The 13,298-nt window shown below is 32.9% G+C and overlaps 2 protein-coding genes across 2 annotated transcripts in view; one reads left to right on the forward strand and one right to left on the reverse strand.

Annotated features, from left to right (window-relative positions):
• Window positions 1–3,057: 3,057 nt before the first annotated feature.
• Window positions 3,058–5,408, reverse strand: HELRODRAFT_172774 (hypothetical protein; the record flags this gene model as incomplete). Its single annotated transcript, XM_009019413.1, has 5 exons — window positions 3,058–3,263; window positions 3,636–3,697; window positions 4,172–4,365; window positions 4,467–4,627; window positions 5,015–5,408. 5 exons carry the CDS (start codon window positions 5,406–5,408, stop codon window positions 3,058–3,060), a joined length of 1,017 nt encoding a protein of 338 aa, XP_009017661.1.
• A 6,836-nt stretch (window positions 5,409–12,244) lies between these two features.
• HELRODRAFT_172775 (hypothetical protein) overlaps window positions 12,245–13,298 on the forward strand; it is a gene marked incomplete at both ends in the record, with an annotated part of 4,011 nt that continues 2,957 nt past the window's right edge. The window contains 3 exons of the mRNA XM_009019414.1: window positions 12,245–12,741; window positions 12,799–12,883; window positions 13,081–13,274. Coding sequence (XP_009017662.1) covers window positions 12,245–12,741; window positions 12,799–12,883; window positions 13,081–13,274 — 776 coding nt within the window. The remainder of the gene's footprint in view (window positions 12,742–12,798; window positions 12,884–13,080; window positions 13,275–13,298) is intronic.

Here is a 13,298-nt window from a genome sequence, read left to right on the forward strand (position 1 = left end):
ACAGATTACTTTTGATATATACACCTAAAAAATTAATTGTGCTACATTTTCTAAAAATATTAGGATTTAATTTAAGAGAAAAGTCTTGAATATTATTGGTAAGTATTGCAGGACCAAAAATTGTATAGCATGATTTATCAATGTTGATGATTAGTTTGTTGGCCGAAAACCAAGCCTCAATTCTCTTGAGATCGATATTAATTAGCAATTAATCATCAATTAGTGATTTAGAACTGTTGAAAATATTAGTGTCGTCAGCGAACATAATACATTTAAATAGCGTAGTCACATTATGGAAATCGTTGATGAAAATTGTGAAAAGAAGAGGGCCCAATATATATATATATATATATATATATATATATATATATATATATATATATATATATATATTTATATATATACATTAGAGATCGGATTATATATATATATATATATATATATATATATATTTACAATATTCTATAAATTCTACCGAATGTTTGGCGTTAATATGTTTGTAGTTCGTTTTTTCGATTTTTCTCACTAATGTTTTTTGGTGAACGTTTAGTTTATTAAAATTCAAAATAAACTTATTTTTCAAATTCATGCTGCAAATAAGGCCATATTTCGATTCCGAATGAATCATCATCAGTGCTCCTTGCTGTATATATAGGGAAATATTGACTTTGTCAAGATGAACTTTGACGTTGTAAAAATTAACTTTGGTGTTGTAAAATTGAACTTTGATGCGAATTAGGTGTCAGGTTTCTTTACAGCCTTAGCCTGATTCATAACTTTAACCTACTTTGACCCATCAGATAAAGTTTTTGTCAGTTTCTCAAATATAATAGGCATCTGATCCGGAAAACATAAAATACAAATCTGCATGTTATCTGCGTACCCATGGCAATAATAACCACGTTTATTCAGTAAGTCCAGTACAACGTACTGCAACGTACAAATTCAAGAGAATCGGTCCAAGAACAGACACCCCTGACGTATGTTTCGTTGGTTCTAAGAGACCATAATAGTAAGAAATCAGCTGAGTTCGACCAGTAAGAAATGATTCAAACCAAATTAACGCAATCTTATTTTAACTATAACAATATTTTGGTCTGTCCAACAGGATTTTATGATTCACAGTATCGAACGCCGAACTCATGTCCAGGTCTGTCAACAAAGTTACTTTTTGTTACTGCTGAGTGCTGAATAAACATAAGAAAATATATCCAACAGAGCCGTTTCGGTCATATGAAACTTTCTTCATTTAGATTGATGTAAAGGCCAAATACTATTTTTATTAATATGATTATTCAGAACCAGCTCAACAGGACGTTCTATAATCTTAGATACGAAAGACAAATTTGACACTTGCCTATAGTTTATCAGATCTGATTTATCTAATCCTGTTTTCTCTAAAATTGGCGTGACAATCGGATGCTTGCACACTTGTGGCATTACACCCTTCATCAGGCAAATGTTAATTATATCTGTTAAGTAGACAATAAAACACTCAGTATATTCTTTGAATAGATGCGTCGATATTGGGTCCAGTGAGCATGACTTCGTATGTGACGAATTAACAACTTTAGATATCTGTTTTTCAGTCAACACTGGAAACGATTTGAATAGAAATATAATATTTTTGGTATTAGTAGAAATAACTAGAAGATTAAAACATTCAGTCGACTTTTCGGTCACTTTTAACTTGTCAGCAAAAAGTTTTTTAAAATCATCGGCGCTATGCATTGAACCATCTTAATTTTAAACACTTGTCTCTTTTCATAATAATTTATTAATCGTTTGCCATAAGTACTTGGAATTTTTTTTGAAAAACAAAAAATCCTTCGTTTCGCTGAGTAACAATCTTTTGTTTCGTTGCTAATACCCAATAAACTTTATTATTATAACAACTAGTAATTCTGAACCTTCATTTTTTTTTCGACACATTTGCTTAGCCTTTTTGCAGTTACTGTCAAACCATGGTGCAGTCGTGACATGTTTCCATCGAAATTCACGAAGTGGAGCAATATCGTCAGCTATTTTTAAAAGCTCCTTATTGAATATTTTAAACCCAATTCAACAACATCATCCTGACCATAATGTTTCGAGATAGGTGAGCACCTAAAAAGGTCAGTCAGACGTTTTTATCCACTCGTTTCCAGGATCTGATACACGATTTTTGATTTGAAAAATGACCGGAGTCGGATTGATTAAAAATTGATCAGTTACTAAACCATGATCTGAAAAAATACCAGATGGATACACCAATACATCTTCTAACAAAAAAACCACCTGATGTAGCAATCAAATCCAGGGTATCACCAAGCACATGGTTAGACTGATTTATTCTATTGACTAGATCAAAACCAGAAAAAACATCAGCAAAGGGTGTTGCATATATATCTGACGGAATATCTAACTACTGTTATTTGTTCTAAACCTAAAATAAATTCTTCGAAAAATTTAGCAGGTGGAACAGAACTTAACCTATAAATCTATAAACCTATAAATCTATAAACCTATAAACCAGAAAAAACATCAGCAAAGGGTGTTGCATATATATCTGACGGAATATCTAACTACTGTTATTTGTTCTAAACCTAAAATAAATTCTTCGAAAAATTTAGCAGGTGGAACAGAACTTAACCTATAAAATCACAAGAAAAATTACTGAAGTCTTCAGTAGCGTCAAATTAAAACATATCTCTTCAAATATAATTATCAGTGGCGATGGAACTTTTACACATTTAAAATGGTTTCTAAAATATGTTACCAAACCACCATGCCCAGGACTTTTTTAAACTCAATCAACATTTGACGTGGGTTGTCTTTTTTTGCCAATTCAGTACCTTTTCTAAATAACACAACATTGCACTCACGGTTGATTGTTTCAACATCGTTTTTAAAAGATTTGTCACTGTAGTCAATTTAACTTCTTCGTTAATTGAATTGAAGATTGAGTTAAAGAGCCACTGTAGTCAATTCGTTAATTGAGTTAAAGAGCCACTGTAGTCAATTTAACTTCTTCGTTAATTGATCCTTTTACAATTGATCCTTCAGCCCAATTCTTTTTCAAGCCCCTTCAATACCTTTAATTTGCATGTTTACATTGGTTACCGACATATCAAATTCATCTATTGTGTTGGCCATTTCGCTTAACTTTGCGTCAATTGAAGCCAACTCACGACGAAAAGAACTTTGTTCATCAGTAAGCTTATCTTGGTTACAGACTATTTCATTTTGGGATTTTTGCAGATCACAAATCTTTTTGAAACCTTCTTTGATGCCAAAATAAATTAGGATCGGATACTACTGCTGTCATATACATATATGTATAATGGAATATAACATTAATATTAATAAATAAATAATTACTGATTGACAAAAGAAAATCTACCATTATGTTCCTTTGCAAACCGCCATCTAATTGTGTTTTCTACCTACAAAAATTTAAAAGCGATTATTTAATTTTAGTATTTTAATTGTTTTTCCTTCTGCAAAAGAAAACTTACAAAATAATGCACAGAAAGATTTTTCAATAAAATTTATCACACTAGTTTTAACTCTTAAAATTTGGCCTATAAAAAGAATAATAGAGATAATAACAATAGAACATGAAATATGTACCTTCAGTTTTAGTCTAGTTCTACCTTCCTCATCCATGAGATCTTCTTCATCGACTTCATCTTCATACAGCTGCTCATCAAAAGGTCTGCAAGAAATTATGACTTCCATTGATTAAAAATTGAGGATGATAATATTATTAATGAATGTTTCAAAATAAAATAATTTGTGTTCAGCAAATCATTGACAGTTTTCAATTTTTTGCATCAAGTTGGTTGCAATTTATCATTAGCAGTGCTTGCAAAATTAGAAAAACTTGAAGCAAAGGAGAAACGTGAAAGTTTGAAGATAGTGTACAGACCTAGAAAGCAGTCTCAATAACCAATATCAATATTAAAAGAAACCAAAAACAAAAATAGGTAAAATAAATTGTTTCAATAAATAGAAACAAATTAATGTGAGCTAAAGTGTGATCAAGTTGCAATTTTTTAGGCCTCAAATCATTTCAATATAAATATATTAGGAGTAATAAAACATTCAAAAAGAATTATTAAATATAAACATTTGGTTAAATTAATAAACTGTAAATAAACAAAATAATGCCACATACAAACAAACCAACCTTGGATCAACACTCAAAAAATTAGGTAACTTGACAAAATGCATCTGATCACCAAGATTTACAGATATTTTTGGTAGATCGGCCTCAATTCTCACCTCAGGAGGCTCTGCTTCTTCCTCCTCACTACCTGAATGATGTTCCTCATCATTGTGATCTCTTCTAGTTACATCTCCGCTTGTATTATCATCACCATCCTTTAAATTTTAAATTCACTTGTAACAATTTGATTTTTCAATTATAAATGAACAATATGAAAATATTGAAAGAAAATAAAGTACTGAGCAAGTGAACTAACCAGAGAAGTTCTGGGCTGAATGTGATCATCGATGTTGGCATCCTGTTCAATGCCCTCATGTGAATCCATTGGCGATTTAGAAGTGTTTGCATTATTTTCTTCTTCCTCATCATCATTGGAGCTAATATCATCAGCATCTCCAAACAAGTCCGAAGAATTAGCTATATAGGGTTTCAATATTTTGCTTAGCATCATTACGATCAAAACATCAAGCATTACAGACTATATTCTCATGCACTGAAATTAGTCCATTGCTATATGAATTAATAAAATTTAATCTGAGGCCTTAATCAAGTTATATTGCACTTAAATAATCCTCAGTTTCCATTTAATTTGTTAATACACTTCTTATCAGTTAATTTAACATACAAGTTCTAGTTAATCAAGAAAAAAATAGAACATAATAGAAATTGTTATATTAAACTTAAGTGCCTTCAATCTTTTTGCTCTGCTGATCTTTTGAAAGATATCTTTTAATCTGCTATTTTTTAATTTTACCAATTTTAATTTTACATTCCATCAGCCCAACCAAAACAAATAAAATTAACCTTTGTCTTTAGTTGTTGCAATTTCATCATCACTTTCAGACATAAAATTTTCTTTTCTTCTGTTTGACATTTCATCGTCACTACTGCTGTTATTTTCAGCATCACTATCGTGGTCTTTGAAAGTAACATCATCAACTTTTTCTTTTTTATTGTCCTCATAATTTTCATGCCTATTGTAATTTTCATCATATTCTCCATTTTCAGGCCTGCTTTCACTGTCAGATCGACTTATAACTGATTGATCAGGAGAGTCATGATTTGAAGGCAAACTGTCTTCATCATCAATTCCTTTTTGCCATGGTTCCGCTTCATTGTCTCCATCAAAGTCAAAATTCTCATCTGCATTAGTGTGTATCATTATTAAATTAAACATGTCGCAGCGTTCTGACTCCATATTTTTATATTATAATTTATATTAAAAATTTATAAATAAATTATAATATATACATGTCATATGATGATAATCATATGTAATTATACAACAAACAACACACGTTTAGACGACATTTTCCCCGAGATCGGGGGTTGCCGCTTGGCTACCTATGATGAAACCGAAATACCCCTCGACGCCATTCACATCTGTCACTCGCCTCAGTATCACGCAACCCCGCTTTCACCCTGTCCTTCTCCACCTGCTCTCTCCGTCCCAGTCGCGGAAGACCTCTTCCTATCACTCCTTCAACCTCGAACTCCAACACTCGCCTAATCCCGACCCTTTCATCCCTTCTCAACACATCTCCATACTACCGCAATCTCGATCTCCTTATCAATGTCACAATGTCCTCATTCAGTCCCATCCTCGACATCAGCTCTGTACTACTCCTCCTATCCTTCACTTTAACCCCACACATCATCCTCACCATAGCTCTTTCAGCCCTCTGCAGTACACTTTCCTCCTCTCTCCTCAACACTCAAGTTTCACCACCATATACCATTGCTACTCTCACACAAGCTTTATATACCCTCCCTTTCATTTTCACTGACCATTTCTTTCCACACAATACCCCACCAAGTTCCCTAAATTTCATCCATCCCACACGAACTCTAGTCGTAACAGCGTTCAAACATCCTCCATCCGCGTTCAGCTTAACCCCTAAATAAATAAAGCTTTCCACTCTTTCAATACCACCACTCAACCCCGTCCTTGAGTCCGTCCTATTAATCACACCATGAACACTCTTCTTATATTTGAACGTGCCTTCCACCTTTTTCAGTGCCCCCCTCACACCACTACATCTCTTATGCACCCGTTTCTGACATCCTATACACAATACCGAGTTAGCCTTCACTCTCCTGTCACATACCCCACAGGGATCTATTTTACTTTTATTTACGCCCTTCCTTACGCAACCACAGTTATAAGCGGTGGGCCTAGCCTTTGATGATCCAACATCACTCACAAGGCAGTGAGGGTCAGTTTAATGTCATAACCAGGACTTATAATTATATATTATTTATCAACCAATCAATTTTCGTTTTGCGTCCAGAGACCCGGTTTCCCGAGGTAGGACGTTGTTTGCCATCAACTTTTTGGGCCAAATTAGACAATCAGTTGTATCCATTTCATTTAAATTTAGAGCTTTCATGTCTTGCTCGATTGTTTGCGACCAGGACTTCTTTGGACGGCTTTTGGAACGTGTGCCAGGTACTTCAACATCTGCAAGAGAAGTTATGGCACTGTTTCCATTTCGTTTGACATGACCAAACCACCGCAGACGGTGTTGCCGGCATTCGTCTTTTATATCATCTAAACCAGCACGATGCAGGATTTCGGTAGATTTGATGTGGCCCTTCAGACTAATTAGTGGCATCCATCGGAGCACTTTCATGTCAGTTCGTTGAAGTTGTTGTTCCAGTTTGGTTGTCATTGGCCATGTTTCTGCACCATATAACAACACCAGACGTATCACAGATTTATAAAGTCTTGATCGTAGTGGTAGTGGGATATCACGCCGCATCAATATAGAGGCAAGGAGATGCCATTTATTCCAGGCTGCACGTATGCGTGCTCGAACGGCAGCTTCAGCTGTTCCATAACAATCCAGAACATCCCCTAGATATTGAAACGATGTGACTTTCTCTATTTTTATGGCTTCAAAAACAGTGCTATTTCGAATTTGTTGTTGTTGATTGATGCAAGCAGGACAAACAAAATTGGACACTTTAGGTAAAGTAGCAATTATTTTTGAGCAACGTTTGTGACACCACTGGTTACACTGCTGACACTTGATTGAATCGTTACCTACAGCAGCTTTACAAACTGAACAGGGCCATCGTCCAGTAGCTGTAGATTGGAGGGTTCACCAGTGTTCATTGCTTTGGTTTTGCTGATGTTGACTTTGAATCCATGATCGACTAGTCTGGTGTTCCAATCTTCAAACATCTGTGGGGCATTCTGCTCAGACATGGCTGTTAAATCGATATCATCAGCATATACTAGATTCCAAATGTCACCAGTGCGTATCGGTTTTGTGAATTCTTCCATCACAGTTATAAATAACAGTGGACTGAGAATCGAGCCTTGGTAAATTCCATCGCCGATGTCTGTGTTTCCAACCGTAGTGCTGATGAGAGTCTTAGTATTCGTATACATTTCATCACAAGTCGAACCAGATATTCTGGAATGAGTTGTCGACGTAGACTCCACCTGATTGCTTCACGAGAAACTCGATCAAATGCTTTTTCAAGGTCTACAAAAATGTGTGATAGTTGTTGATGCTTTGCGAAGTACTTCTCTTGCAGTTGCCAAAGGATGTGAATTGCATCAATTGTTGATTTCCCCGCTAGAAAACCAAATTGATAATTTCCGATTGTGATGCATGACGTAAATCTTCTTTCAATCAATATTATTTATGCTTGTATTTTTTTATATATTATAATAATATAATTATTCCTAATTAATTATACATTATTATTAAGTTATAAATAAATAAAACAATTAAATTGTTATAATAGTTTATCTATAACATAATTAATTATTAATGGGTAAACATTAATTAAAAACATAAATTTTATGTCAACATATATATAAAATATAATAAATAAAAATAAACAAATAAATTAATTAATTAAATTAAAAAAAGTATACATAAAGTATTATAAACAAATGCTAAAATAAACCTAAATATTTATTTCTAATTAAAAATGTTTAAAAGTCGAAAAAAAATTTATTAAACAAACTTACTATCGTTGTCCGACATTTTGATTTTACTAATTAAACATTCGATTAAGTGAGAGTGAAGCTGTCCAGTTTCGATCTCTTTTAAAATACCCTGTACCCAAAAATAAAAATAAACGTGATCTTTAATTAAATGGTCGCAACCAAGATATATATACATATATGGCCAGCCAAATTATGTCACTAGGTCTCAATAAATACAATTTTTAAAAAGTTAATTAACGTGAAGTGGGCAAAAATATTCAATGAAATCTGCATAGCTGAAAACCTCGTCCCAAAATATATATATATATATATATATATATATATATATATATATATATATATATATATGTTGGTAATAGACGATAATTTTTACAATATTCTATAAATTCTACCGAATGTTTGGCGTTAATATGTTTGTAGTCCGTTTTTTCAATTTTTCTCACTAAAGTTTTTTGGTGAACGTTTAGTTTTATAAAAATTATAGTCTATTACTAACATTTACTCGAAGTTCTGCGACCAACCGACGTAATCTAACAAACGAACAAGATCGCGAGCAGCGACTGCTCCATCTCTCTCGAGAATTAGAAGTTAAAAATAAGGTAGTTCTAGATTTGTCCAACTAACAAACTGAATTGTTGAATCAATGGGATCACTGTGATGTTGATTGCAGTGTCAAGAATGAACTAAACTTACTGCCGGAAAGAATTTATAAATGCATATATGCAGCATGAATTTGGAAAATAAGTTTTATTTGGAATTTTAACAAACTAAACGTTCACCAAAAAACTTTAGTGAGAAAAATTGAAAAAACAAACTACAAACATATTAACGCCAAACATTCGGTAGAATTTATAGAATATTGTATATTTTTTATGTGCTAATATGTTTGAAGTGCCTTGTGATGAAAGTCTTTTCCTGGTATGTAGATTGGGCGACGACTTGATAGTTATGAACTTCAAAAACTCATCCTTAGATCCTACCTCTTTATCTAATTATAGACCTGTAACTAATATTACTTTCATTTCTAAAATAATAGAAAATGTAGTTTTTAATCAACTCTCATCCTATTTAAACTTTAACTCTGCTACCTGTATCTCAATCTGGTTTCAGACCTGCTCACAGTACTGGAACTTCTTTACTCAAAATACACAATGATATCTTTAGTGACAATAGTAATCTTACTCTTCTTCTTGCTCTTGACTTTTCCTCGGCTTTTGATACTGTTGATCATACTATTCTCTTGAGACTGCTACATCTTTCTTTTAATATTACTGATTCTTGTCTATCATGGTTTTCTTCTTATTTCTGTAATCGTTTTTCTTCTGTTGTTCTCAATAATTCTACTTCTAACTCCTCTACTCTTACTTTCGGGGTACCTCAGGGTTCTATTCTTGGCCCTCTTCTATTTATACTCTATACTTCTGAACTACCTCGTGTTATTATTAATAACTTTTCTTTCTCTAGTCAACTATATGCTGATGATTCTTTTTTTCCTCCATCTAATCTCAATAGTGTTCTTCATAATCTACCTCTATGTCTTTCTTCAATTATCGCCTGGTCTGACTCTATGTGTCTTAAACTTAATCCTTCTAAGTTTGAATTAATTTGTTTTAGTAAATCTAAACACTCTATTAATATTCCTCCTATTATCTTACCTGATTCTAAAACTCTTGATGTCTCTCATAAGTTTTGTAGTCTAGGTTTTATCTTTGATTCTACTGTCTCTCTCTTCTCAGATTAATAGTGTTGCTAGAAGCTCTTACTTTCATCTACGTAGAATAAAAAAACTTTTGCCTTTTCTTGATGATCCTACTCTTCTCCTTCTTGTTACTTTGTTAGTTTTATCTATATTGATTATTGTAACTCGCTCTACTATGGTCTTCCTGACTTTATACTCTATTCTTTAAGTAAAGCTTTTAACTCTGCTGCTCGTCTAGTTGCTCGTGTCCCTTTCTTTTCTCATATATCTCCATATCTTGTTCTCTTGCACTGGCTACTTATAAAATATAGAATAATTTTTAAAATTTGCACGTTTATGTATAAGTCTCAATCTAAATTATTTCCTAAGTATTTATCAGATATATTAATTGAACCTAAACGCCCCGGTTTACGATCGTCTTCTTCTCGCTTTTTCTTAACTCGTGTTAAACACTCTTTTGCCAAATCTGCTTTTTCTGCTCCTTTTCTCTGGAACTTTCTAGCTTCTTCTCTGACTACTTCTCCATCACTTGCGAAGTTCAGACCGGATCTCATGACCCATTTGTTTTCAAAATTCATTGAGAAGCGCTGTTGAACATCGCGGAAATAGCACTTTATAAGCTAATTGATTGATTGATTGATTGATTGATTGATTGATAAATGTATATAACGTATACTCATTCTTTGTTAAAGTTTTTATGATCATTTAATATAACATAACAACAGAGTTTAAAGTGGTTCAGTAGATTATAGTCTGTGTGAGAACCACTGCAAGATAAGTGTCCAAACATCCTAACTTTCCGAGCTTGATCTTAAAACTGTTGATTGATTCCGCGAAGACTGTTTCATCCCTCAGATCATTCCAGGTGTTTACCACTCTACTGCTGAATAATTTTCGCCGGACGGCACTTTTTATTTTTTGGAGAGCTTGTATCTCTGGCCTCGTAATCCTATTCTATTCTCCAGTTAAAAAATCCGGTAAACGGTGTTTCTTCTTTCTTGGTAATCAATTTATTGTGCTGCCTGTATCAGATCTTTTCTACATCTTTTTGTTTCCAGTGTTGTTAATCCACATTCTTTCAATCTATCTTTTTATTCAAGATTTTTAAGTCCTTTGATCCTCTTTGTTGCTTTCCGCTGTACTTTCTCCATAATGTCCTTGTCTTTTTGCAGATCAGATTTAGACTGATCGACTTCTCCCTGCTGACCATTGTTTTTTTAACAAATCCAAGTATTTGATTTCCTTTAGCCGTAGCCACTGTACATTGCCTCGATTTTTTTTTTGCTTTTATGGATGATGACTCCAAGGTCCTCTTCTTGTTGCGTTGATCGTAGCTCCTTATTGCCCAATTGATAATTAAAGCCTTTGTTTTTTTTACTCATGTGCAAAATTGCCCATCAGACCTGTATAATCTTGCCGCATCTTGTTTTAGTACTTCTGCACCCTTCTCATTATTGATCTTTGCACACAGTTTAGTGTCGTCAGGATAAATCACTTTTTTAAGAGCTTTCCATATAGTTTTTTATTATATATAATATTATTATATATTAAAAATGTAATTAAAAAAAGAAGGATAAAATTTTTTGACCAATTAGTTCAAACTTAGAGGTATTCCAAAACTTAATAGAATTAATACTATTAATGAAATAGAAGTAATATTGTTGTAATATTATATATAATATTGAAACATATTATATATATATATATATATATATATATAATAAAAAATATAGAGCACATAAAAATAATAAATAAAATATAGTTAATGTGATATACTCATATATATATTATTATTATTATATTTTTCGTGACTGTGCGGTTGATGGAAAATTTTCTCTGTTGTTTTTTGTAATTTTCCTGTGGTTCTTGTGCGAATTTTGACTTAAAGTTATATAAAAGTTTCAAGAAAAAAATAGTGAATATTAATATATTTATTTAGTATAGAAATTCTAAGTATTTGATTTAATTTATATAGGTTAAATAAATTACTTTTTTGGGTTTAAATTGCAGCGTAGTTGATAGCACCTGTTTATTGTACGCTCTCAGCCTGTGGAGTTAAATTGTTGTTTTGAAAGTTTACTTATACAATCAGTCAGGTAGAACACGATTTGTTCTTAATTGAACTTAAAGTTGCTACATTAGGTTGATAAAGTCAAGAGAACTACCAACAAATCTGCCAAAGAGGGTTCAAATTTGACTCTACAGTGTTTCCATTGATTCCTTGTTTCCTCTTCCTGCTGGAGTGTCTGATGAGAGTTATGAATTCATCATAACAGCTAACAATTTAAAATTCTTCTGCGACGCTTGTTTGAAGAAATTCTCTGTGGAGAAACAGTTTTATAAAAAATTAGAACAGAGTAAATCAGAGATGGTAGAAGAAATGAAAAAATTAAATGATGTAAATAAAACAATCATATCTGAAGAGAAACAGTTTCATAAAGAACTTGAAAAGGGTAATTCAGAGATTATAGAAGAAATGAAAAAATTAAATGACGTAAATAAAAAAATCATATCTGAAGTTGTTGCAATTAGAGCCGCTATTGATGGAAATGAAAGCAAACTTACGCATATAGATATATCTGGTGCCAAGCTATCTGGTGAGATTGCTAGTTTGAAGTCTGAATTAAATAGGTCATTTGCCAGTGTCGTTAGTGGTGAGATGAAAAAAGGCGTTCAATCAATTAATCAGGACGTGAAAATTGTTCAAAAAAAGTTGCAGGATGTCGTCGATAATAAGGAAAGAGAAGCTAATATAATAATGTTCAATTTGAAGGAAGGATCAGACGACAATGCAAGAGTCTGCCAAATATTGGATCATTTGACTGAAGGGGTATGCGGAGAAAAAAATGTTCTGAAAATGATGAGGTTGGGCAAAAAAAAATGACAACGCTATTAGACCAATTTTGATTAAATCGATCAAAGAGCTGTACTTAAAAAGTTGCTCAAAGAAGCCAAGGAGGCGGAGGAGGGTTGCAAGCAAGGTTTTTTATATCGAGTGATAGGAGAGGTTGGAAGGTGGAAAATAGTGTGGTTTCAGAAGGACACAAAATTAAACTAGCAAATGATAGGTGTGGTTCTATATATGGTTTAATTGGGTTGGTAAAAAACAATTCTTGTGCTTCGTGGAGAAATGTTATTGATGGTAAAACTAAAATTAACAAAGTGGTGATTGGGTTGTTGAATGTGAGATCAATTGCGTCTAAGGTGAATGGTATTCATGGATTGATATGTGATGGGCTTGATATCTTGGTGCTTACTGAGACTTGGCATGTGGTTGGTAATAATTCAGTTCGGTTGGCTATGCCACCTGGGTTCTGGTATGTTGACTATGTTAGGCAGCACGATCCAGGTCATGGTGGCTTAATTGTATATTTCCGTAAAGATTTTGGATATAAAAAGTTAGTCCTTGCCATTATTTGCCA

Source organism: Helobdella robusta (genome assembly GCF_000326865.2).
Source record: "Helobdella robusta unplaced genomic scaffold HELROscaffold_24, whole genome shotgun sequence".
Taxonomy (NCBI): domain Eukaryota; kingdom Metazoa; phylum Annelida; class Clitellata; order Rhynchobdellida; family Glossiphoniidae; genus Helobdella; species Helobdella robusta.